This window comes from Oculina patagonica, chromosome 2 (assembly GCF_052425735.1).
Source record: "Oculina patagonica isolate OP01 chromosome 2, crgOcupat, whole genome shotgun sequence".
NCBI lineage: Eukaryota > Metazoa > Cnidaria > Anthozoa > Scleractinia > Oculinidae > Oculina > Oculina patagonica.
Window position 1 is genome coordinate 16,105,218 of NC_135759.1, and position 27,367 is coordinate 16,132,584.

Below are 27,367 nucleotides of genomic sequence, written 5' to 3' on the forward strand. Positions count from 1 at the left end.
CTTTGGCGAAGAACCACGAGTAGAGCAAAAAAAAGAGTTTTCAAAGAATTTGAAAGAACCCTTCCAAAAAAAAGACTTTTAGAAAAACCATTTTGTGATCTCCCTAGTCTTCTTGCGGTCGTTCTTTGCATAGTCACGCAACGGTTACAGTTATGTGACAACCGTCAAGTTTTACCGTTTAATTCTAGTAAAATTGAGTGCTCTAATTCAACTAACAGCAACCCCAATTGACTTGTCCTAACATCCCCTTTACCCCACCCATTCAATCAATCACTAAATTCGTTTCTTGGGGAAAGAGCAATACTGCGCGGCTGCTGTTCTCTCTTAAAAAAATCTCCTAATTTAACTTGACAATCAGATGATGACATGGAGTCATCGAAACGTGGTTCTATTTTCTTGTCGCTTATTTTTATTATCAGAGGTGGATCATAATGATGTAAAACTGCAAATATTACAGATACTACTAATAATAATAATAATATATGATAAGTAATAAATGATTAACTTGAATTGTCAATTACCAATTTATAAACTTTCAATTGCACATTACAATATAATTGAAAGACAAGATAGCTTAAAATTTTAAATTTTAATTCACAAGCTGGACTCTAGTTTAACATGGATATAACTGGATAATTAGAAATATACATTTACAAAGCTTATTGATCTGCACTACTAGACTCATCGAAATATATGGGAGTTAGAAAGGACACAGATAGTAACCACTTATACTACATTCACGCTCAGGGGACCCGTCCACGCGGTGGCCTCACGCTTACCACGCTAGACTCTGATGGAATAGAACAGACCAAACACCGGAACAGCCCATGCGTGAGTGTGTGGCGCCCCGGCCGGACACTGAAGAGCGGGACGGGGCCACGATCGTCATCGAGAAGACTAGAATGTGGTCTGGTCCAGCTTCAAGCTTTGACCGGGGTCATCGTGTTGTGTTCTTGAGCAAGACACTTTACTTTTATAGTGTCTCTCTCCACTTACGTGTATAAATGGGTACCGGCAAATTTAGTGCTGGGGGTAACCCTGCAGTGGGCTAGCATCCCATCCAGGGGGAGTAGACATACTCCTAGTCACTATGCTACAGAAACCAGGATAAGCTTCAGCAAGATCAGTCATATTGGCCTGATGCAGACTTTACTCGATTCCGATTGGAAAAGAGAAGCACATAATTATTATAACCATTAACTGTACTCCTTACCAGTACCTAGATCAAGTCTGCATATTAAAAGTAGATGGCATCAAAAATTGATGTATATCACTCAAGGTTATTCTGATGATTTCCGAAGTTCTTACTAAGACTTCCAAAGAAGTTGATGCAAGGATTATTAATGTGAAGATTTTCTGAAGACCAATCATTTTATCTAACATGGTTTCACAAGAGAGAAAGTGTTTGTGGGATAAAGTCATTAACTTTGTTGACAATACAATTCAATAAACTAGTTCTTAGGTATATATGTACAACATTTTTGTGGAACAAGGTGCTTAGAAAGCCTCTCCACTCTCCTAGATGTGGGAATTTGAATTTATAATGTCATGCACATCTTTGTAGTCTCCTTCACAGCCATTGTTTTGGCTCATCACACAACACTACCCCTCGAATCACTGTGATGAGCCCAAACAACAGCTGTGAAAGAGACTAGCAACTGGTAATCTAACAAATATTCTTTATGGATTTGAACAAGCACATGTTGCCAGATGATTTTTACTGTCAAATTGCCCTATTTAAACAAAAGAAAAAAACAATTGTTGCATGACTCTGATTTTCTTACTAGGCAATGATAATTTATTTTTATATATATAAACCAATGGCGTTGCAAACCTTTGCCTGTTTAAAGACTGTTTACTCTGTTCCTAAGTAAGCAAAACATTGTACTTAGCAACTTGTAAGTACTCAGCCCAAACATTAAAAAAAATTGAATGGACTGTCTCCTGTATATTGCGTGTCTGTAAGTTACTATTACTACTACAACATCATCCTGTCAAGAAATTTTGTTTTATGATACAGTTATGTATGACGTACAATAAACTTTACAATTTACTGACAGGTTTCAGTCGACTGACTTTGCTGTAATCCATAACCGCTTGACTGATTTTTCTGATTTAAGTTCGCGTCAAAATATTCAGCATGCAATGTAGTTCATTAACATCAGTCAGAATACTACAGTTAAACAATATTAGCCATTAGTTTATAGAGCTTGTATAAAAAAGGAAAATTGCCTACCAAACTTTCAGTTCTATCAGACATTCTTCATTTTTAATGTGTTTGGCCAATGTTACATATTTTACTTGAAATTTTAGAAAATTCCAGTGTTCACTAGCTAAGGATGCTTTCATCTTCACTGTTTGACAGGTGTTATGTTATTGATCACAAACATGGTAACCATGCTAATAAAAGTAAACAATTCAAAGTATTCATAAACATTAGGATTTTGCCATCAATGTTGATCATAGCTTCAATGATTAATGTCTTTAGAACTTTCATCTATAGGGGCTAAATCAACAATCTTATATTTCCTGAACAAAATAGGGTTTAGTGACATAAAACTCGACATACTCTAGATTGTTTTCACAAATAAAACACTCAGTATTGAGTTCCCCATTATAATTTTACGTATTATGGATTACGGTTGCTGACATTTTGAATACTTATATGTTGAAAAGAACAAAACAGGCTTCCAGCATGAAAGGCTTAGAATCTTGATGTTATGGAATGGAAGGCACCAAATACTAAATACTATTTTCAGTGACAATTCAGCTTTTACAGCAAGTTATTTGTCACACAAATGGAAATGATATATGCAACAACTTGCATGGCTGGATGATTCTCTGGTATTGTACAAGATGTACACCTTATTTCCTAGCTACAGTTGTAGGTTCATTCTCTATGTACGCAACCCATGCATGTAAATAGTGGCCATGTATCCCAACAGCCCTCTCTTTTTCAAGAGCCGTGCAGGCTCAGGGCACTATATATATTCTTAAACATTTATAGATTAAAAGAAATAGGAATGAGGGGTAAACTTGCAATAACCGTGCCCTCGTATTAACACGTCAACCACAAGCCTAGTTATCCATCAGTTTCTGTAGCATGAAGCAGCTAGGAGTATTAAATAAATGCTCCTCTCCCCTTGTTGTGAGATGCTAGTCCATTGAATTTTACTCTCCCCTTCCCCTCCCTTCAGCATTTTGTTAGGTTTTTCTAACAGTTTGCCGGTATCTATTTATATCTCCTGGGTGAAGAGAGGGTCTGTGAGAGTAAAGTGTCAAGAACACAACACAATGACCTGGCCAGGGCTTGATTCTGGACCATTCGATCAAGACGGCCAAGAGTCCATGCACTGTTCTAAACAGGTGCAGATCCAGACCTGTTTCCACCATTTTACAGAACTTGCTCAGATTTTTGTAATAAATAGGTTTCTTAATACTTTTTAGAGTTGAGGAAAATTTCGAAGTCTTAATTTGAAAAATAGGCAATAAATGCGATTGATAGGGTTTGTCTTACTCCATGTTCATTACAATATGGAAATTGACATTGACAAAGTTATCTGCCAATTTGCAATGCTTCATCTAAGGAAAATGAAAATGGTCAACACCTTGCTGACTAACTCAGAAAATACCCAGAAATGACACATTAGGGAGTCAAAATCTAAAGAGGCTCACTCATGCTGTCGTAAAACAGCCACCATTTTTCCCAGATCCACACCTGCTGTATTTCCACACCTGACCACTGTATTTCTCAAACTAGCATGAACATGCCAGTAGGATTATTCATCTAAAATGCGTGCCTTCCCTTGAAATACACCTAGAATAGCTTGGCATACTATTATAGTAATTGGGGGTTTTACGTAGGGTTGCTGAACTGTTTCACTTAATGAAAATGAAATCTTAGGCCGCATGTAGATGCTGAAACACAAACTGAGACAGTGAAATTCTCTGGATCTGTGTAATTCTAGCCCCTGTGTTTATTCTGTTGAATGTTTATACCATTCCCCTGTGTATGTGTATTTTGTTCTGATACATTTTTCTACAACACAGTCTGCAAGAATTACATGAGAAAGCTAAGCTCGAAAACGAGAATTTTGTCTATGATCATGTATAAAAAAACATCAAAAGGTACATTTCGACACATTGTTTGACAAACTAGCGCAAGATCTGGTTTCCATATCCGGTATCCCGGTGGTCGAGACAAACTTTCAAAGCAGAAACATTTTTTCGATAGGAACCACTGGGAACATTATTCCTTTGAGCTCAGTTTAACTTGACAAGTAAAAAAATATTCTCGTATAGGGTTTCAGAGGTAATATTCTAGTATAAATAATCTTTATAGCTAGCCCACAATTAAAAAATTCGCTTACCGATAAACTAAATCACGAAAGCAACAAGGCGATCTTTCGTTCGTTTGATTCCTCGGCATCTTGCACAAATTACATTGCCCTGAAAGGAAAGAAAAAGAACAGCTTTATAAGCACTAAAATGAAATTACGACATGGCAGTCGGCGTTAAAGAAAACAATATGAATGTATACACTCGATCTGCATGTATATATCCGTAATCTAATTATGTTACTTAAAAATTCAATTCAATTCAAAAATAACTTTCCGCGTTCTTTGCCACAAGCTTAGAAATTCCATCTTACCTCAGATAAAAAGACTCGATTTAACATATTGTGCGTAGTTTTACGGAGTAAAAGCTTTTGAATGTCAAAGCATGCAAGCGTATATTGTGATTAAAGATTTGAATATAAGTTAACTGAGTTAACGAATGATGAATTTTCATTGATAAAAGGGAATTGAACGCACGCACTTGCAAAAAGTACGTCCTATCCTAATATTTAACGTACGTTTGCGACACCGCTGGAACAAGCAATTCTGATGGAGTTCTAAGGAAGATACCCAGTTAACTAAACTAGGAAACGTATCGTCTTCCTCACCAAACAAACTGCAGGAAAAAACCCAATATCTATCGCTATCCTTCGCCGGCTGTTGTTTCTCTCTGTGACGCTGTCACGAGTTTTCAATCCTCTTTAGCTATGAGCCCCGATACAATGTAAACACTCAGCGGCATTGAAAGTAAAGTCATTACCAGGCTCCTATCACGTCGAGCCCAAGCGAGTGTTGCTCGTAGGCCTTACGAATGTTTCCGAATATATTTGGAGAAATTTTCTTGATAAAAGGTCATAAAAAGCACCGCTTTGGGCTTTCAGTTTTTAGGTTATTTTCAAGCGACCTTTTATAGTCAACTGGTAACTGTTTTGGATATTTAGAGCAATTATCGAACACCTTTTTCAGAAATCTCGAGCAACTTTTTGAAAAAATTCGAGCAACTTGTGGAAAGCCCAAAAACAGACAGAAAAAAAAGTTGTGCAAGAATAATATTTAATAGCCGTAGGCCGTAGGAGGTTTGGTTTCTAAAAAAGGACGGTCAGAAACCTTTCTTGGCAAATTAATAGTTTAACACTCAAAGATGCTGCTATCTCTCGGATCAGAATGGATCAGGTGAGAATGGATAAAAGATATATAGTTAGGGACTGGTCAATAAGTATCGGGGGGGGGGGGGGTGGGTGGGCCGGAGCAATTGGAAAAGTGGTGGCTCGAAAATTTGTGACCCACCCCTTCCGTCTGGCTCAAAACTGACTAACCCACCCCTGACAGGGGGTTGAAAATTACATGACCCACCCCCTTTGCTAAAAAAAATTAAGCGACCTATCATTTCTTTATCATCTGTTAGGGGTTGGAGATTATTTATTTGACTTCAGCTTTTCAAGTGAAATTCCCTACATAGACATTTTCCCTGATGGACACTGCTGTTCCATGTACGTTTTTTTCCATTTCTTGACACATCAAGGAAGGATGAATTTATCACTTCTCATACTAGCCTTTTGTAAGTTTTCCACATATTTGTGTGTAAAGTCCGTGGGGAAATTTAGACACAAACATATGCAAAAAACTGAATCAGTATATGATATTAATTCATAATCAATTATTGAAGAGTTCATATTTTTATACAGAAATTAATAACATAAAATACAACCACTGTCCATCATTCATATTTGCAAATTGTTTGAGAAAAGAGTTAACTGGTATTAAAAGGCCTAAAGCCCAGCGTGAATCTGTGCAAGTTGAAGGGGGGTCAGGGGGCATGCTCCCCCGGGAAATTTTTATATTTGGGCCTTTTGAAATCGCTAGAAATTCATTTAAAACTGCTTACATCGAGAAATTTATCAATTTTATATACTGATGAATCCAATTTTTTTTGGAACTATAACAGTTAAAAGTTAGTGAATAAATAAGATGACCCACCCCCTACGTGTAGATCAAAATAACATAACCCACCCCTTTTCGAGGGCTCAAAAACTGATGGCCCACCCCCTTTCTGCTCCGGCCCACCCCCCCTGTACTTATATGTTCTTGTGTCAGCGTAGCCTGTGTAGCTGGCAGTTTTGTTGAGGTTAAAAGCGCACACAAGCAAGCCCCTCGCGGCTTCCCCGCTTGTTTGTGTGCGCCTTTAAAACCCCCAACAAAACCGCCAGCTACGCTTATTAGCTAGCTACGCAGGCTAGTCGTGAAGGAACGCGATGAGCCTGGGTAGCCTGTGATTTAGTCACGTGATCAAAAAATTTCTCTCCCCACCCCAGCCCACTCGCATACTTCCACCGTGTAGCTGCCATATTGTTTTGCTGTGTTTTGTTCTTGTTGAAAGTGGAACTAAGGAACTAAGGATCTAAGGAATGCTACCGAGACCTTTATATTTCCCCTTTCAGAGCAGTTATTCAAGGCGACGGCCGAGAAATCGCAGGAGTTCGCGTCGCCCAAAGCCAGAATACGAGCGCAACATTGTTTCCGCATTTTTCGCTCTTGCATCGGCGGTGCTTCTTGCTATCGCTGAAGCTGAACCAAAATGGCTTCACATCGTCAGTGGAAGGTGCGAAGGAAAGTACATTGGCATGTATAAAGTTATTGCGTATAGACATCCAGAGAAATTGAGTAAGTTTGGTGTTTCTGCTTTTTGTTTTGGTTTGAGTTATGGCCGGTGAAGCCTAAATAAGTTCTAACTCGCTCTTATGACGTCTTGTACAAACTTGATCGCAGTTATTAATACATCACGTTTGAATTTAACATGTTTATACATCCTGTATTGCTAAAGGAAGCATATTTTCGTAATAATTAGTATTTAGAAAATACATTATTCGAAAACTACGTGGTTTATTGTCACTATTATCGTATCGTGGTGACTAGCGTTAACTTATGTTTATTTTTTATTTCCCGGAAATTTGATGCTTTTCTTTAGCATAAGTTTATTTGATGAATGATTAGCTTAGACTTCCTTTCTCTAACAAGCGGGGGGATTGCCAATATTAAATGACATTAACCTCCTTCCCTGTCTTAACCATGACAGTGCACTGGCAGATTGTTACAAAATAATGTTGCCATCCTAACTGTATAAAATGCAAATATTTTAATCAATGATATCAGATACTCTGTTTACAGTTGATCGACCTCTGTGTGTCACTGTAGAATAGGGTTATAGCTCCTTGTTCTTGACAGAACCCTCCTAATTAAGGTGGAAATCAGCTCGCCATCTCCATGCGATTATGGAGGGACTTAAGCCAGTAGGATAATTGGCACATGCCTGTCTTTTTTATCTGGCCGCATCAGGGTAAAAGACAAAGATGTCATCTTATATGTTTCTAAATATGATTCTCAGTCCTGAATTAAGACTGTATTGTATACTTCCACCTTGAGTCATACCTACATGTATGTTTGTCAGTTAAACTTTTTTATGAGTTACAGCAAGGCGCCCAAAAGTGTGACCACTTTTAATTTATTCACATTCTTTCATGCAGATTTAATCCAATCAAAAGCCATGGATAGCTTGCAGTTGACTTCTGATTGGATTAAATCTGCACGAAAGAATGTGAATAAATTAAAAGTGGTCACACTTTTGGGCGCGTTGCTGTAATTACAATGACAATAAGTTACTTACCGGTACTTGTTGTTAAAAGCGGCCATCTGCAGATATCACATAGAGACATGCAAAATGAAAAAAAATATATATTTAAAGTTCTCAAACTTGGCCAGAATGTAGTTCTGATGGAACAATTGCTAAAAGAAATACTCTGAATTCAATCAGATTTTTCTTTAAGGTGAACAGTGAAGATGACACATCACATCACCTTTATTTTACCTTGGATTTATAAGTGTAGCTCAGATCTTGTGCCCAGGGGGGGGGGGGAAGTCAACTCTTGCCTTGTGGACACCCTGCTATTGCGGACACTCACTATTACGGACAAAATCCAGATCCCCGCTGAAAGAGGTTTGACTGGAAATGACTCCCACTAATACAGACTCTCGCTATAACGGACACAAAACGACGCCCTGAGCGTGTCCGCTATAACGAGAGTTGACTGTAATTGGGATTTTAAGTGATGGAGATGATCAAAGGATTTTTTGGGGTTTGAATAAAAATAAAACAAGTTCATTTGGACTTAGAAAAAAGTGGAATTTAAGCATTCTAAATAATTGTTATCAGAACTGAAAATGTATAATCTGAGGGACACAGAGGGTATTTTAAATCATAATTCTAAACTGTGCAGTTAACAAGAATATACTTTCGGTATAATGCAGCTTGTAAGGTGTTCTGTATAATCTTTTTAATCATTTTCTTTTGTTGTTTACAGCGTCATATTGTTATACAAAAACCATTGTCCTTCTCTTGCGAGTGGTTGTGGCACTAGGTTGTGCAGGAATTGTGTGTGGCATGTTCGCATGTTTGCTGGATTTGTGTGGCACAACCAACAGATGCCTAAAGGTTGTCAAAGATTATTCTATTGGAAATGTCATGACAGGTAAGGTTTAATGAAGCCCTTTGCATTAAGCCTGGGCCAAACCAGGATGAGAGCTGACTCTCATGAGTCGACAGAGAGTTTGCACTTTTCTGGAAAATGTAATTTCTTACGTTTGAATGAATTAGTCGGAAATTAATATTCTGACAGCACTTTTCAGAGGGTCGCGGATTGTTATGGGATGTTCATGGAATATATAGGTTTTGGCGGAAGATTTAGGTCATTCTAGGTCGGTCAGTCCTCAGCGTCCTTGCTTTGTTTTTTGTTTTAAGTATTTTCGCTCAGCTTTTGTTCATAATAATTATTGTAAAATGTGTTTAGTGTATTAATTGCACCCTTTCCTCGGGGTCTCATGCTGCTGCATTAGATGAGGAATATGTTTCCACATATTTTTGGCCACTTAAAGTGTGGTTTTTAGTATCTGGCGTAGCACATCTCTAATTTTGGTATTCTTGTTACTGAGAGTTGATTTCTGCATAGCTCAACACTGTAATCAGATTATGTCTTGCATCAGATGACTGACTGACACAACCTCAATAAACTTTCACATTGAATGTCTCGTGTTACTAGTGTAGTCAGAATCATGACTTTTTTCCCTCCTTGCTTTGAAACTTTTTTATGTTTATTTTTTGTCTTTTCTTTTGTACAAATCTCATGTAAATGTTGTTATGTTGGTAAATAAAGCATTATAGAACAAGAGATAAACTTTCTATGAGTTAATTACAATGACAATAAGTTACTTCTTTCTTCTCTGCAGTTGTCATGTGTGTTTCTACAAGCCTTCTTGTTTACTGGGTCACACAGATACTTGAAACAGTTGGCGAAGTGGACAGTAAAGATCCAGCAAAGGTTAAATTTGCTATCAGTTTCTATCTTGTGGTAGCAGCAGGAGCCTCGTCTGTACTGGCAACTCTTTTTAGTTTAATTATGCACTGCTATTTACATCGCATGCGAGATAGACTTCGACCTGAAGATGAATTTGAGCTGATGTATTCTATGGTACCTGCAGACAGTCTCTCTGATTTCCCTCCCCCTGCTTACTCACCATGAAGCACTTACATGTAAGCATAGATTGAAACTAATAATTTGATTATCAGGTGCTGTAGTTAAATGATGATATGGAATAATTTGATTGGAACTGAAATTGTAATTTTGCTTCCCAACTCACCAAGCTGGCCCATCATGCATTATTGTGGTTTTCAGTGATATGCGAGCTCTGAAATTCAATCCTTAACCAATGGTTTGTACGCTTTTTGCTGCCATCAATCGTCTTAGCGGACCTCTCAGGAAACAGAAGTTCACTTCAACTGGGTCAAAAGGTCATGTTTGGCAGTTGTGATTGGTAGATTTTGATCCATTTTGTTCATTTCTGTTTTTCATGGTTCATTGGTTGTTGCCATAATTATGATTGATGGCAGCAAAACCACAGTCATACATGTCAGTTGGATTTTGAATTTCAATGTTTGCTTTTCACTGAAAATTGCAATAATAATGAACGTCTTTCCTAATAAGCTGGCTTTGGTTAATTTTAATTCTTATCAATACTGATTTACCTGTTTATGGTTTCTAATTATTAAATGTTATATTCTTTAGAAGCCAAACCCACTTTTATTAGTTAACTTCTTGAAATTAACTGGCTTTCCTGGTGTGTTGAGATCATGTCCAGCTTGAAGGTAAACAGTTTTCTTGTACATGTAGTTGGAAAATTTGGACCTCTTTATCTTCGCGACCTAAGATCCCAAAGGCCTATTTGCACCAAAACCTTTTGTACACTGGCTTAAAAATAGCATTCACCTTGAAGCAAGGAAATTGTTCTCGGCCTTGCTACCACTATTCTTAACAAAAGATTGCATTTTTATGATCAAGTACGCCTGAATTAAATTTAAATTAAGAAATAGAAGTATCTTTGAACATTTTGATTTCATACTAATTGAATATACAAAAAATGGTTGCTGTTGAGCCTGTAAAATGTTAAACTAAAAAAAGTGTATATATTTTTATGAGGGTAAAACAGAGTTAGAACTTGTAATGTAGCTGCATTACCAGTGATTTTTGTAGAAATCTACATGTAGATTACTAGTGAATGCCAGTGTAGAAAATGTACAGTAGTACACAAAATCTAGTTGTTAATCACACTGAAAGGAGAGGTGTGCAGCAGAAAAAATTATATGGTTACTCTGCCTACACTAGTCTGGATGTTTTTGTATGCTTAATTGACATTTTATCCTAGAGAAAGAATTTCAAATTGTTTATAAAGTTATGAAATAACTTTGTGTATTTATCATGATTGGCAATGATTTGAAGCCATTAGCCATAAAATTGGTTTTGTACAAGGCTACAACAAATACTGTAGCTTACAATTGGTTATTGAAATTTCCAAAAATTTCATGTTTAGTGGAACTAAGTAAAAAGTTGTGGCGATAAATAGAAATGTTAGGATGTTATCAGTGGCAGATCAAGGTTGGGACCTGGTCAGGAGTAAAAAACTAGGATTATAAAAGTATTGAAAAATTGTTCTTTGCCAAAAATGCTGGGGGGGGGGAGGGGGTGTTTGATACTTGATCTCTCAATTATTAACAATACACAAAATATTAAGCAATTTCCATAACATTATGGAAATATGGGGGAGGGGCAGTTTTTCAGTATCATAACTGCCCCCCCCCCCCCACCCACATTCCCCAACTTTGCCACAAAGTCTTTTTGATATCAATTATGTGGACTATTATGCAGTGTTTCTCCCGAGCATTGCATAACAACTTAAATTAAGACTGTAAAGAGACTTCCTTTCTCCCAGTAGCAGTAGTTTGTGCGTATGTAACTGAAGCGATTAAGGGGAGCAAGAAATTGTAAATTATATAACATTTATCTGTTACTTTTAACAGTGTAGCTAGGCTTTGTTGCATGAAGTCGTTTCTATTATTAACAGTATTGAGTCTAATAATATTGCACTGCATGTCCGTTTAGTGGTAACAGCAGAGACGTTGCAATCTCTTTGGGAGCAACCATCATTGTAACAAGATAGGTTTAGTTGCTGACAGGTAAAATAATCATTGATGTCTTAGCAAATAGTTTTCTTGTCACCTCTCTGCAAAATTATTTTTGTATGAAAGAAACTGCTTGTCTTCAGGTATTCTGATGCATCATATGCAAGTAGCAAATTACAGGAAGTTTTTATAAAGTGGTTTAGTAGAGCAGTTTTCAATTGACTTACAAAAAGAATTATGTGCTTGCTTGTTTGTTTCTTTTTCTTTTTCCTATTGGCCAAGCGTGATTACTTTGGCCTTGGTTTTACAACTACAGTCATCTGAGAATTGCTCTAGCAATTAAGAAATTTATTAAACAATTAACATGTAAAAAGGTAAAGTTCGGTTTAAATTCATAACGTACAGCTTTTAGATGCTTAAAATGTAAACTATTCTATGCATGCATGACTTGTCTACGAAGATATCACCTTCACTAGGTGAAATTTGTAGTTATAGAAAATTTGTACATAGCTTAATTTGATAGAAATGAACACTTGTCATTTTTATTAAAGTGAATTATTTTGTAACTTGTCTGACTAGATTTGTTCTTATCCAACAGACAGATATAAATTAATAAAATACATATCCAGCCATTTGATCAGCCCTTCACCTTTTATGAAAACTTTGCTCTGGGCATAGCTGAATTTTTGGGAGTGTCTGTTCCAACGTAGCTTTCAAACTATTACTAATCTGGTACAACTTCACTGATACAAAGACCACTAAGACCTCAAACAACCCATCCACACACAATAATAATAGTGCAGGAATACCCCTTCACGTCCACGCCCTTTTTGCTGTTGACTTCACCCCCCTCCGTCGTCTTTTCGCGATCATCTAGATCTGCCATCGTGGTGCTCTACAAGCTTCTACACTTCTGTTGATATCAGTCAGTACGGAGTCAGAATCTGGTACCGTGGTAATAGGCATTAACGTGTTGGTGACCATGGTTACCACCCGGTTACCAGGACCAAATTGTTCAAGGCACGATTCATCTAATCTAGGATTAGCGTGAATTCTAATTTTAGTTTTCTAACTTTTCAGTGATGTGTTCTGTTTATATTTTCTGTCCTCCAGTTTTAACGTTAACTAATTTCAAACTCCACAAGACATAAGCAATAAAAACACCTTCATACAAAAGAAGCCTCGATCATCCTGGGTTAGTGCTCTAAAAAGGCTTTTCAAAGTAAAGAAGAATGGCGTTTTCCTTTGCATATCTTTTCGTTTAGAGATATTTACGATTTATGAAATGAGCGAAGTGATGACGTCATAATTGTTCCACAAAAAGATGAAGGACAAGACGAATTGACTGAGTCCCTGGACGATGTACACCACAAAGTCTAAATGACACCTGTCGAGCCGTTGCCAGCACAGTGCTGCAACACCAAGTATACTGATATCCCCAGTTGCAAAAAGATGATCCACACCCAACAAGCAATGAGGAGAATTAGGTAATAGGGCATATGTGCGTTCCAAGCTGGACCCTCTGTCCCACTTAAAGGGGAAATTGAGAATTTGATTCAGAAGAGCTGGAACCAAGAGTGTTGCCATGTACGTCAATGAGCCATCGCACCAGGGCTATCCCTTCCCGATCTTTGTGATCACTAGTGGATATGACGTCATCACTTTCCTCATGCAAAAAACGTGAATATCTCCTAAACGAAAGAAGATATTTTAATTTTACTTCATAGGCACTTTAATCGGCTTTGGAACAACTCGCCCCAGACCGCTGCGTCGCTTGCATTCTGGAAGAGGAGTCTGGAAGTGAATTCCACGCGCGGGCAGATTGACTTCGAACCGGTTTAGGTTTTTTTTCCTCTTCAAAATATTGTTAGCTAGTTTAACCTCAAACTCCCACTATGGCACGGTTGAGTGACTATGATTGCATTGGATTCGATCTTGATCATACATTAATTCAATACAAACTGGATAATCTTTACCCGGTAAGTAAAAAAAACTTACTTAACATGGCGGTCAGAAACTTGATCACGCATTTTAGCCGCATTCGTGACAATGTTCATTCCATGTCCTTGTTTTATTTGCGGCATTTCATAAACTGTAACTCTTAACTCTCTGTCTTTGTTGTACTAATTGTGAACTTTACAGATGATATACAACTGTCTAACACAAATCTTAGTCAAAGAAAAAGGCTATGATCCCATCTTACTTGAGGATGACTTTGACGATCTCAAGGATTTTTGGTATGCTTATGGCTTAGATTTTTTTTCTTCACTGAAGACAAGGTTGTAGTAGGATTGCATACCTCTATGCTTTAAACAAATCTCCCTCTCTATCTCTGCGATAAATGTGATAGCTTATTTTGGTCTATTTTAAATAAAAGAATAAAGGGATGATGAGTGATGATGATGATGATGATGACTGATGACGTAGCACTACAGAGCTTCATGTGATGTCTCTTGATTGGACATTAAAATCATCTGTGGCTCATTTTCTTTCTGATCTGCTCAAATTTAACTGATTTTCTAATTGAACTGGTTTTCTCTAAGTGTCTCGACTGTTATTTTCATATGAAGGCACAAGTCATTTCAACAAAAGATCGCTCTTTTGTTTTATGCAAGTCAATCATTAATTTTTGTGTTAAAAAAGTAATAATCGGCCTGTGTTTACCATCCTACATGCTAAATAGTAAAGCGCGAGGTCTAAAAATAGAATGCAAATGAATATAACCCCATAAGGCTCAGAAAACATCCGCGTGTTCTGAGGGAAATAGAAGGAATCTAGGCAAAGATTTCATTTTATAAAAGTGTTTAAGGAACACCGGCTGTATTAGAAAGTGTTTTAGCAAAATCGTCGTCCGCCATTTCGGTTTGTTTGTCTGAGGCTTGTCTGAGACGTGACGTCTCTTGCGTGCTTTACTATTAAATTATTGCTGGCCTAGCTGGACCCCATGACTGCGGGCTCATTTTCCTGAAAAAGTGGCTGGAAATCATGTCTATGGCCTAGCCTACATGTACTTCAGACACTAGCCTACTTCAAGAGCAGTACTTATACTATTAACATGTTTTATTTTATTTTGTTTCACTTTCTTCAGTCTCAGAGGTTTAGTCTTGGATACCAAAAGAGGAAATATCTTAAAACTTGGAAAAGATGGTTATATTTTGAGGTGGGTAACTACGTGAAGCATTTTGTTACTAATAATAATTATTATCATGAACGAAAAGTGCAGCATTTTGTCAGATTCCCACTGATAACAGTTTGTCAGTATCCATTTACCGTATACCCCAGGGGGGGTACTTGCAGTATACATGACGGGGGGGGGGGGGGGGCCGACGGAGCTTCATATTGCGAACCCAAAAAAATACACGAGCCTGAAATTTTACACCCAAAAAAATACCTGGCATCAAAAGTCTCTACCCCAAAAAGTACAAGACATAGCACCTCGATACTGATTTATTCAATGAAATAGATTTTAAGACCTAAAAAAATACATGACAGATCTCTTGACCCAAAAAAATACCTAGGGTGTAAATTTTCAACCCAAAAAAATACGTCGAACCTCCCCGTCATGTATACTGCAAGTACCCCCCATGGGATTTATACATGAACTTCTGGTTGGTGCATAGTGGTACCAACTATGGTTGGTTGGAGAAAAGCACTGCACTTCACCACACCACATCACACTGCACTGCACTCCACTACACTGACTGTGCACTGCACTGGCACGCTGGCCAACATCAAGGCCAGGCCATTTCGATCTGGTGTCAAACTTGCTAACCTTTAGGTCACTGGACTTGTTGAGACACAACTTGCTACAAGGCTTTGACCACTTTTCTTACAACAATTTTGCTCATTGTACAGCATGTTATGATTTATATGTACGCTGTGCAATATGTTCACTTGCAGTGTTTTGCACGACATGTTTCATAAAAGATGACACTATCAAATTCACTTGCACTGTTTATTGTAATTTATATCATTATTTTTATTACAATTTTTCTCACCAGTGTTTATATTATTTCAGAGCAACTCATGGCACAAGACAGATGTCAAGGAAAGAAATTACAGATTGCTATGGAGAAAATCACATATGGCCAAATTTTAACAGCTTGGAAGAAAATCCCATTCAACAGTGTATGTCAAATTTAATCACCTGTGGTAGTGAAGCACTCTATTGCTAGTAGGATGCTAGTCCAGATCATGTAAGCTGCATAAAAAAAGAGAAGCCTCGACCCAAGTGACCCATACTGCTGGGACTTATCGGCCAGTTTCGATAGCGTTACTGTACATGTACACTGTAAGTGGCTAGGAATATTTCTACTCCTACCTGGATGGGATGCTAGTCCATTGCAGGGTACCCCCCCCCCCCTTAGCATTATTTCGCCGGTAACCATTTATACACCTGCGTGGAGAGAGGGAAGAGGCACTGTGAAAGTAAAGTGTCACGCCCAAGAACACAACACAGGGACCCCAGTCAGGGCTCGAACCCGGACTGTTTGATCCGGAGTCTGGCGCGCTAACCATTAGGCCACAGTGCTTCCCATAGCTACATTAAAAAGTTATAAATTAATGTACCTAGCTGAATCTCATGTAAATGGAAAAGGAAAAAGGAAAGGAAAAGACATCTGTGTCCACGTTGGGTGGTTAAAAAATGTCAGTAGTATTTCTACAGTGTACAGTTGAATCCCGATAACTTGAACCCTCAAGAACTCAAATCTCTCGCTAGCTCGAACCTTTCCTGATTCCCCTCCAGGTTGTTTTCTTACTAAATAACTCGAACTCCCGATATCTCGAACCGTTTTCGATTTCCCTTAAAGGTTGGAGTTATTGGGATTCAACTACAGGTATATACAATGTAGCTAGGGTGCCTGTTAGTGAAATTTGGGGTTTAGTTCATCTGCAATGCAGGCAAGTATAAAGTATATTTGTGATCTATTTTTGTTCCAATTGCTAGTACTTGTCTGACATTATGTATTTCCTTAGCGTCCATTTTCAGAGTGTTTGAAAATTACTTTGACCTTCCAGCAGTGGTTATCAGTGCGCGAATTGTTGACATAATAGATAGAAAGGTAACAGATTTAGAATAACAGTTTTAAGTAGAAAAAAATAATTTTTCAGCAGTTTTATTGTTTTTGATAATACCATATTTTCTCAAATAAGCTACCATGCTGTAAGAAATAGTTAGCTCTCAAATAATCCAATTGTTTCTATCTCCATGTGCTTGCGGAGTTCTTTTGATGTGTATATTTTCTGTTCTTTTAATTTTTGCCCTTATATAAATTGCTATGCTCTTTGGAAATTTTGTAAATGCCGAAAAAATACCTAGACATTAATTAAACCATTAGACATCTTTGATTATCTTCTACTATCTAACAGTAAAAAAGCCTAATAGAGCAGTTTTCAATTGAGTGTCGTAAAACCAAAACCAAAGTAATTACTCTGGCCAATCACAAAGGACACAGACAATCCAGTGAATCAATCAAAACTCGAAGCAAATACACGTAGCCGGTGTGAAGCGCGGGAAAACGTGCGCGAGCGAGTCACGATTTTGGTTTTAGTTCTGATTGGCTGAGAAAGTGGCGCGAGATTTTTAAGCCAATCACTAAACGTAGTAATGCAAAACCAAAGCAAACGCAATTTACTTTCGACACTCAAGTGAAAACCGCTCTAAGTACCTGCATCAATTAAGCACCCTTTTGAATAAAAACCCCCTCTTGTGGCTGAAATTTTAAATAAGCACATGGAATTTCTTTTAAGGAAATACTCATTTCTGAGGAAATACATGTACTGGTTTCAAATATCATTTCAAAATGGTATATTTGATATGTAGATAACCCACTGAGTCGGTACTATATGGATTATATTAAGGTTTAATTTTTTAGTGTGAATTATAAAAAAATAATGATTTTATTATTTGTTTAATCTCTCCTTTGTCAGAATGGAAAAACAGAGGAATATAATTTTTGGCCTGATGTACTTTTCTCAGCAAGAAAAGCTTTTAATCCATCTTCCTTTGGTGGTAAGTTATTTGACTTGTAAGTACATGTTGCACTGTGTGTATAGTTAACAATTATTCCATGAGCGTGCGTTGGATATCAGATGATAGATCCTATCTCATCCAACAAACGCAAGTGAAATAATTGTTTTATTAAAAATACCCAAAGAATATCAACATGTGAGCTTCCCAGCTTTTCTCACTGACGCATACACCTACTATATTTTTGGTCATTGGTATATTTAGCACATCTACCAAGGATGTTTATTTTTTGTGATTCTTTTTTTTTCTTCCAGCCCAGCACGGATATTTCTTTCATACTTTGGAGAACAATATATCTACATTTGTAAAACCTTGTAGCAAGAAAATCACCAACTGGATCAAGTCTTTAAAAGGGGGAAAACAACAGGTGTTCCTTCTTACTAACTCGTTTATTGACTACACAAATCTACTGATGAATTATGCTGTCGGGTAAGTTTGTACTTTAATTTGTGATTCTTAATTGAGGGGGATCCTTCTCAATTACCGATCCAGAGCAGTTGGTACGGGATTGCTGAAGATAGTATTTTGTGGCAAGCAACTTGAGTGTTTTGTACTGGTAACTTTTAATGGTGAATTTTTGGGGGGGAAAGACTATATTGCTTTGAAAAAAAAACACATTGTGCATGTGTAACTTGTGGTAATCCCAAACCGTAAAACCCCTAGTGGCTATAAGTACCAGAGGAAAGAAGGTTAGGGAGTTCCATTTTGTTAAAGAATCAGAGATAACATAGCCTTCCTTATAATATAATCTGACACATGCAATTGCCAAAGTTAAAAGTAAAAAAAGTGAAACAGAAGTAATGGTAAATTTTCCATAAAATTTACTGATTTATAGCTTTCAGACATTGCATGACTCAAGGTCTGGCCAAGCAGGGGCATCAGTCTGATCACTGAGGAAAAAACAAGGGAAGAACATATTAAACCGCTGCTGCGAGCGGTTAACTATGAGCCAGTTGTTCTGGTCTTTACTTATACGGAAACTGTTTTCTTTCAGAAAAGACTGGCCAGAACTGTTTAATATTATTGTGTGTATGGCTGGGAAACCAGGTTTGTGATTCAAAAAAAATAGGCATAAGCCATCACTAGACTTCACTCCATTAGAATGGCTGCCATTAATACATTAGCTGTAAATGGAAAAAATTCTAATTTTATGTAACGTCATAGGCCCGCAATGCGTGCAGAATTATGACCATTGAAAGTATTGTTTGCCTATGTAACTAGTTAAACTAGTTGCCAGTACATGGGTGAGGGGGAGGGGTTCTGAGAGTGTTTGGGGTCGGGGAGTCGCAAGCAAGCGTGGAAGGTAGCCATGACAACCCCTTAAGTGGTGACCACCAGGCACATTCACACTGAATTTATCAGTGGAAAAATTAAATACTTACTCCCCAGTACCAAATACTCACCTAGAGGGAGGGGAGGGACAGGAGCAATAAGGTATTTCCAAGACTGTTTAAGTAAAGAGCAATACAAGCGAAATGGTTTGACCTCAACAGGATGGAGATTTTTAAATTTACTGAGGCTCCGTAAAAGCCCTCATTAGTGAAGGAGACTGCTGGCCAGCATTGTCTTGAGTTTAACCTCATCTAAGTTACATTTAGCCCCATATTATAATAAAAAGTGAACAAAATCATGTAATTGTATTTTTTTACACTTAACGTAACATACCATATATCTTTTAATCTATATACTAGGCTTTTTCAAGTCAGAAGAGCCACCCACACAGTTTCATGAAATTGGTAGGATGTATTTATTTGCATTTTACACCTTTCTAAAAAGTGCAGTTGGGCTTAGTTGTTAGGGTATCTGGTTTATGTCAGTCTGCCTGAGCGGGTAACTTACTTTGTGCTTTCCACCATTATTATCTTTCCCTCACAATCCTGCCAAGTGTTTTTGTTTTTAATAAACAATTCTTCTTCTTCATTAGGAGCCCGGGGGGGGGGGGGGGGGTACTCCGGCTTGTAAATGATGGTACTCCGGCTTGTAAATGACGGAGATGATCGAATGGAGGCAAAACTCAGGACCCAAAAAAATCCCTAAGTCTTCTGACATTACTGACATTACCCAAAAAAATCCCTGAACCAAAAATAACCCCCCAAAAAATCCCTTGTCAAATTACCCCTAAATTGCCAGGAGGTGCAATAACACAACACAAAGAACGCTCGTTTTGTTTATTCATCATACCATAAATACGCCAAGGCCGCGCCAAGGCACTTTAGTTCGTTTTTAATACCCAAAAAAATCCCCTATCTAAATCAAGACACCCAAAAAATACTTGCCAAATTTTCCAACCCAAAAAAATCCCAGAATTGAAAATTTCAAACCCAAAAAAATCCTTCGATCATCCCCGTCATCAACAAGCCGGAGTACCCCCCCCCCCCCCCCTGGGACCAGGAGCTGGGACTCTAGGATTTCAATATTAAATTTTGCTAAAGTTAACAGTAAAAAAAAAAAAAACTCATGATATAGTTGATGATCGGTTGAACTCATATATAGACAATAACAGTTACTTTCTGATGAAACCAGTTGTGTAACAGCTCTCATAAGCTTGTAATTCTTCTGGTCCTCTAGGGCTACGGACATTGTTCTTGTTGTTTGTCTGCTTCCCTACCCGATGAAACCATAGGGAGTACAATAGTGCTTTTAATTAGAAACCAGACTCTTGTGTTACTTAAAATATGGTAACTTAAGTTTAAGTTATTATAATTTCCTGCCTGACCTATAGATGGTGAAAAGGAGATTTGCACTGTTCAGGAACTTAAAGAAAAGAAAATATATAGCAGAGGAAATCACAAGGAGTTCACCGCATTTCTTCAAAAGCAGACAAATCAGGATAACCCGAAGGTATTGAGTGTAGGTGGGAGGCGGAATGACCTAATGGTTAGCGTGCTTGGCTCTGGATTGAGCAGTTCAGGTTCGAGTCCTGGCTGGAGGCACTGCATTATAAATTTTCTGGGAAAGACACATGCACATTAACTTTTAAAGAACCTCCTTCCACCCAGGTTTATAAATTGGTATTGGCCAATTTAACACTTGCTGGGTGATGGACTTGCATCACCTCCAGGAGGAGTAAAGAAATGCTCCTAGTCACTCAATGCTATGGAAACTGGTATAACCTCCAGCCTGATTGACCATTAGGCTTAAATGCAGTCTTTACCTTCTTTATTGAGTATGCCTTATACGCCCCAGTTTACTTTTCTCCTTAGTGGCCATTTGGCCACCAACTAGTCAAGTTTTGGTTGCCAGTGAAAAATTTTAGTCACCAAAATAAGCTGATGCTTTCAATCATTCCTCTCAATTTCAGTCGCCAGGCTGGCGACCTTGGTTCAAATTTAGTCGCCCGCTCCAAAATTTTAGTCGCCATGGGGACTAAGATGGTCTCAACTTGGAGGGTTGTACTGTATAGCTGTGAAATTAATTAAAGCAACTTCTGTCTGTAGAAGTGATGAAATCAGGGTTGTCAGCATAAGCCGGCAACCGGCACATTTCACCGGCTATTCTGAACACTGCGCTGGCTATTCCAAATGCTAATAGGTCAGTTCTGAGGATAATATTGGAGAAAGTGGGACTTATAATTGAGAGAATTGCTTTGAGGGGGTGCAATTTCAGCTAACTAGTGTAAAAACCTCAAATCCATTTTGCTCCCGAGGGCGTCGCGTCCTGGACCCCCAATAGGGGTGCTGCCCCTCTACCTCGCCGGGGGCTTGTCTGGTCCCCAGACCCCCGCATGATGGGGGGCCTCTGGCCTCCAGTGCCATCTACTATCAAAATATCTCCTGCTACTTCAAAACATTTTGACAACCCTGTGAAATGCTTAAGGACAAGAATCCATGTTATGGGTGTGGCTTAATCCCTAAGAGGTGCCTTTCTGTTACATGTCACTTGCTATCTGGTGAAGAGTCAGCGCTGTATAGAGAGTCACTCTCCCTTGCCCACCAGAATGCACCTTTTATATACCGGTAGTTGGTTTTCATTGACAATCAGTTTACATTCCTTAATATTAGGTTTTGTACTTTGGAGACAGTATCAAGTCAGACCTGTATCCATCAGCAGTGTTTGGTGATTGGCATGTTGTCACAGTGCTGGAGGAGATGGAGTCTGAAGGAATGGTCACTTGTGAAAATGAGGTATTCCACTGTTATCCATTTAGTGTGATTTCCACAAATGCTTTCAGTTCTTAGAGCAATGGGATTGTATTGCCTAGTATCATAGGCCTGCAATAATTATGTGCTAAGGGATACAGCCACATAATTCCTCTGCTGTTTTTGCTCCCTTTGCACGCATTGCATGACTATGATACTCGGATTATTAATGTGTGGCTTCAGATAAAATCCATACTCACTCCATGAAAGGTCATCGGAAATTGGGCTGTAGCTACATAGTCTGCTGTATACATTGCATGCCAATGATGCCAGCTATCATGCAGTGTGAAGGTTGCGCGCACAATGCAATGCATGATTTCCAAAAGCGATGTGTCAGGCATCTGGCGGCGAAGGAAATTCATAGTTCGTCGATTCACTTCTTCAACCGAGAAATAGTTTGATCAAAGTTCAAAAATTGCTGACAATAAAGTCTCGGAAAACACAAAATGACTACCGGTAACAAAAATTGGGAAGGAACTATGCCACGATTTAGTAGGACGACCAGCCAGAATAAGCACAAGTTTTGAAACAGGTTGAAATCGTTTGTCTTTACTTCCTTTTCCAGAAAAACAATGTATAAAATATTATATTTTTTTTTTTTATCGACCTTGATTATTCCGGATATCACACAAACCTCATCCAATAATTGTTTATAAAACACAGGAAAATACCAGATTGTACCAAAGACAAAATTGAACCACAACATAATACGTTCGCCTATCCTGGATCAGGAGTAACAGTTTTCATTGTCCGCTTTTGTGTTCATGGCGGTCCATATCTCTCTCATTATGTACATGTAGGTTGTTGATTCAGTAGACTGTACATATTCAGCACTTACTGGTTAAAATATGAATTTGTCCTGTCTTTAAAAAGTGAGGGTTTGTTATTTCTAAGGAGAATTCTGTTGAGGATGGTCCCAGTTCAAAGAAAGCAAGACTAATGATACATGTAAGTTCCATTGATTGTACTTGATAATAATGAATTACCGGTAATAATTATAATTAATTATTCTAGCTTGTAAATGATTGAAATAATCACTGGACTCGCGTTTTGTGCTGGTACACTAAGGAGCAAAATCGTCTTTGCTCAAAGATCTGTCCATCCCACCCCAGAAGCCGTATCTGTTGATGGTTTTTGAGTCAGCACACATTACCTGATGTGCCTCTCAATGACGCGCAAACTCCCAAAAAATCAGTTGTAGTATCCATCTAAATAAAAACCTAAAGATTTTTGAAACGTAAATTTCCATCTGAAATTATAGTAGCCCCCTCCATATAAGCCCAGCTCCTAAAAATAAATCAACCTAAAATGGGGCATTGTGCAAAATTAATATAAGCCAGTGGATACTTCTGAATAAATCGAAGATGCAAAGATTACAGAGCAAAAAACAAAGATCTCAAGATTGAAGTGAAGTTTAAAGCTTTGAGCTTGTTGAGTCGTATAAAGGTAAACTTGAAAAGAAAAAAAATGCCATAAAAAACTGACATCAAACACTGAATAAACAGAACAATGTCGCAACAAACCAAAAAACGTTTATTTTCCTTGTTATTGTTTCAGCAACTGTTTGCTTTTTATGAATTTAAACATTTATTTGTTCGGTTGTGAATTACACTGACTTTACACTTTCACACAGTTTTAATCCATAAAACAAAGACCTGCTTTAAAAAAAATCGAAGATTTGCAAATGATGCGACGATACAAAGTCTGTGGGTACCCATAGAGAGGCTCAAGCCAGGTACAGTCAACTCCCACCTTGCCGACACCTTGCTATTACGGACACCTTGTTATTACGGACAGGAGTTGAAGTCTCGGCAAATAAGAATTACTGAAAGTAGCTCCTGCTACAACGGCCATCCTCTATTACGGACACCAAATTATGGTCCCGAAGGTGTCCGTTATAGAGGGAGTTGACTGTATAAGCTCAGGGCTTGCTTTTGGAATTTTACATTAACTATAGGCAGCTACTTTACAGATTGAAATGTTGATACAGTCTTGCTTGTTTCCTCCTCCAGGAAATAGAAATTGAAACGAACAAGGAGGAAGTTCTGTTGTCAAAGCAATGGGGCTCATTCTTTGTTCATCACAAGGATACTCAAAATGGATTCATTAATAATGTGCTGGATGGAAATTATGCCGGTGGGAAGGAAACTGGAAGAAGAGAAATGAACACTTTTTGGGGAGATCTGATACAGAAATATAGCACTATTGCTATTCCACGAATAGATTTCATCACAGGTATGCATGCATGGTACTCTTAATAAGAATGCCATATTTACTCAAATAAATGCTGGGTCTCGAATAAATAACTGGTTTCCAAGGTGGAAGTGTAAACAACCCCCTCAAGCATTAAAATAAGGTATAAAAAGCTGTAGTTGTAATGGAAATATGTAAGTCTCTCAAAAAGAATTTATAAAACCTGTTGTGTAATAAACTCCAGGCTCAAATAAACTGGTCTTCAGGGGTCAAATTTATAAACAGCGGGTCCACCAGGCCAAGTTTGACATAAATCCCTGGGGAGTTTAATCTAGAAAATATGGTACAAAATGATGATAATTATAAGCATCTTTTATGCACTAAATAATAATATATAACAACAAATAACCAAACATTTTCAAAATTCCTTTAATTTGTTCTTTAGCTTTCCCAGGTAATGGTAGCCTGTGTAGAGGGGTGGGTAGGAGGGAGGAGATATGTGATTCCCCCCACACATCCACCCACCCATGCAGCCCTCCAAGTTACATAGTAATGGGTAGCAACAGTTATTTTGGTTTACACTTGTAAGCATCCTTAACAGTTGATGTCGACAGTGTATCCAGTACACGTCTTTAAAACTTAAAAATGTTATCAACTTTAACCCATTGGCACCTGTGCCGCCCGTAACCGCCCATGACCAACGTTGACCTTTGTTCCACTTTTGACGTCATCATCTTTGACCAAAAAAGGCATCACTTATACTTAATCGCGGCAGGAGGAAATATTTTTCCGATGATAGCCAGATCGGAGCATTTGGCTTAATTAAGCTTGAAATACACGTGAGAATGCTCAGACATTTGAGTGAAAATTTGCCTCAACCACTATTGGCTACTTCATGGAAAGAATTTCCTGTTCGGATAATGCTTTGTTGGGAATTTTTGAACTGAAAGCCATCCCTGTGGAAGGCCAACAACTCCAGCAAAAAGATAAGAAAAGGAGAAAAAGGAAAAGTGGAAAAAAACGAAAGTGGTAGGGCACTTTCTCACAAAATCTTGATTTGTGCCCATGCCCAAACAGAAATGTTGTAAAATGTGATGCCAGTGAAAAGAAAGGCATGTTTGCATGTTGCAAACTCAAATGCCGTTTTGAGTAGTTTGAAGCAGATTTAGCTCACAACTGACCAGAAAATGTCAAAACTGTCCAAAAATATGCTTTTTCCAAAAATCTCCAGGCACCAATGGGTCAACAAGTGTTTTTAAAATCCCTATGATACTCCCAAGGAATTTTAGCAAAATGAATCTTTTTTATCACTGAAATATTATTTGCACATTTGTGTCTTATCTGCAGAACTCCAATTAGATTATACATTCAAGCCCTTCAGTGATTCAAAAGGAGGATTCTTCCCAGGAAGTCCAAAATCTCTTCATTGATGATGTAAAGAAACCACGTATTTATAATTCCTAGCAGTATTTATTCAGAACTGAACCACAGGCAGACCATCCTATGTGTTCGCGTTACATACATGTATACATTTAACTCAACAATCGAAAGCGAATCACTGAAACAACGCTTTAAACAGTCGAAGAAAGGCCGACTCACAAGTCGACTAACATTTTATTTAACTTCGCTGAGATATCCAGATCAAGATGAGCCTCAACCTCGTTCCCAGGGTCTCTCCCCCCCCCCCCCCCCCCAGAGCGAGAGAAGAGAGGGGGGCGGGGAGAGAGAGACCCTGGGAACGAGGTTAGATAAGCCTAAATATGTATTGTTTAGTGCTTTATTTATAACCGCCATAGATTTCTTCAAATTTCTTTTGTTCGTCGATCTCGTGTGTCAACAGAGATTTCACCGCGAGCACAGGGTGGTCTGCCTGTGTATAGACAAGTACGATAGTTGCAGTCCTGAATCACTGTTGTATCAAATGCATACAACAGTGAAGTGGTATCAGGCTCCTGCAGTAATTGTTTCTTCGCTACATGCATTTTCATTAAGTTACAAATGTAGTCAGTGAAGAAATAATATACATGAATTCTGACATCAAATTACTTGCCGCAACTGTAAGTTGCACAGAAAGGGCCTGCTGGCAGGGCCTGGGTTTAAACGTTGCTCTGCCAATTCAAAGTTAGAGCTCATAACTAAGGAAAATTTAAACTGTGACCACGTGCAATGGGCAGTTTTAATACAGTTATCTGAAGAATGTTTCTCAAACGAAAAAACCTTTGTGGGGTATTAGTCATCACAGTTTGATGGCAAATGTTTAATATAAAACTTTTATTTATTTTTTTGGAGGCGGGTGGGGAATTTTTGGGATTTTTCTATCTGAGATGAGGTTTTTAGTCTTGTATATTTATCGTATTTGAATACAGATCTGAAAAATGTCATTGTGACGGGTTTGCAGTTTTTATCTTTAACGTAAAATATTTTTATTTAACCTACATGTACCACAATAAGTAGAAAGTTCAGGGTGCTAATAGCACCTTCGTGGATAAAAAGGATAAAACTTTAATGACAATTTTAGGTAATAAAATGGAACATGTAACTTAAGGTAAATGAATTTGTACGCTGTGATCTAGACGTACTGTTTTTAAATGCTACACTTACCGTACAGTGTAATTTATATATTTTAAACTATCATCAAATTAATAATATACATGTAAAACATTTAAAAACAACTATGAAATAAAATATTTGTTAATTTTCTGTGTTGACTTCATAATGACAAACCACCTAACACGTTCTGATTGATCATACAGTGCAGTTTATGATCAACTTGCACACTTATTCACTTACCGTAAATGATCTAATAAACGCCCGGGGCGTCTGTTAAATTTTAGTGGTCCTAAGAGGGACTGTAACAAAGTCAACAAAACAAATTAAGACGCGTAGTTTGCTCGCGGAGTAAGATAGAACACAGAGTTTGTGAGTAGGAAACAAATCTATTCTGCGTCAATGCAAAGCCTGAAGATGTCGTTCATAGTTCGATATCGATGTTTTTATAATCATCGGGGTCAGCCATGTTGGTATCGTTGGCCTCTTCGATGTCCGAGTCAAGCTTGAAACTAAATAAATTACGTGATTTTAATCTATGGAGGAATGGAACGTTACCTTGGTTTTCGAGGTGATTCTTGTAGGGGGCGTCTATTAGACACGGGGCGTTTATTAG

General features: G+C 38.0%; 3 protein-coding genes across 5 annotated transcripts in view; 2 read left to right on the forward strand and 1 right to left on the reverse strand.

Moving 5' to 3' along the window:
• Positions 1-5,031, reverse strand: part of LOC144643184 (solute carrier organic anion transporter family member 4A1-like) — a 28,936-nt gene extending 23,905 nt beyond the window's left edge. For 2 of the 3 annotated variants that reach the window (XM_078502356.1, XM_078502353.1), the window contains exons 1-2: positions 4,856-5,010; positions 4,371-4,449 (exon numbers count right to left, since the gene is read on the reverse strand). The gene's annotated coding sequence lies outside the window, so the exon portion shown is untranslated. Of the gene's footprint in view, positions 1-4,370; positions 4,450-4,855 lie in introns of all 3 variants that reach the window. The other variant, XM_078502354.1, reaches the window with a different exon arrangement.
• Positions 5,032-6,667: 1,636 nt separating this feature from the next.
• Positions 6,668-12,407, forward strand: LOC144643227 (transmembrane protein 127-like). The gene is made up of 3 exons (XM_078502424.1): positions 6,668-6,998; positions 8,693-8,860; positions 9,615-12,407. Exons 1-3 carry the CDS (start codon positions 6,743-6,745, stop codon positions 9,905-9,907), a joined length of 717 nt encoding a protein of 238 aa, XP_078358550.1. The 5' UTR covers positions 6,668-6,742; the 3' UTR covers positions 9,908-12,407.
• A 1,175-nt stretch (positions 12,408-13,582) lies between these two features.
• Positions 13,583-26,904, forward strand: LOC144643204 (5'-nucleotidase domain-containing protein 1-like). Its single transcript, XM_078502390.1, has 14 exons — positions 13,583-13,820; positions 13,984-14,078; positions 14,930-15,001; positions 15,860-15,969; positions 16,819-16,904; positions 17,773-17,854; positions 18,127-18,301; positions 18,867-18,919; positions 19,564-19,608; positions 20,595-20,713; positions 21,874-21,996; positions 22,906-22,959; positions 24,024-24,246; positions 25,552-26,904. Exons 1-14 carry the CDS (start codon positions 13,737-13,739, stop codon positions 25,632-25,634), a joined length of 1,404 nt encoding a protein of 467 aa, XP_078358516.1. The 5' UTR covers positions 13,583-13,736; the 3' UTR covers positions 25,635-26,904.
• Positions 26,905-27,367: the final 463 nt, after the last annotated feature.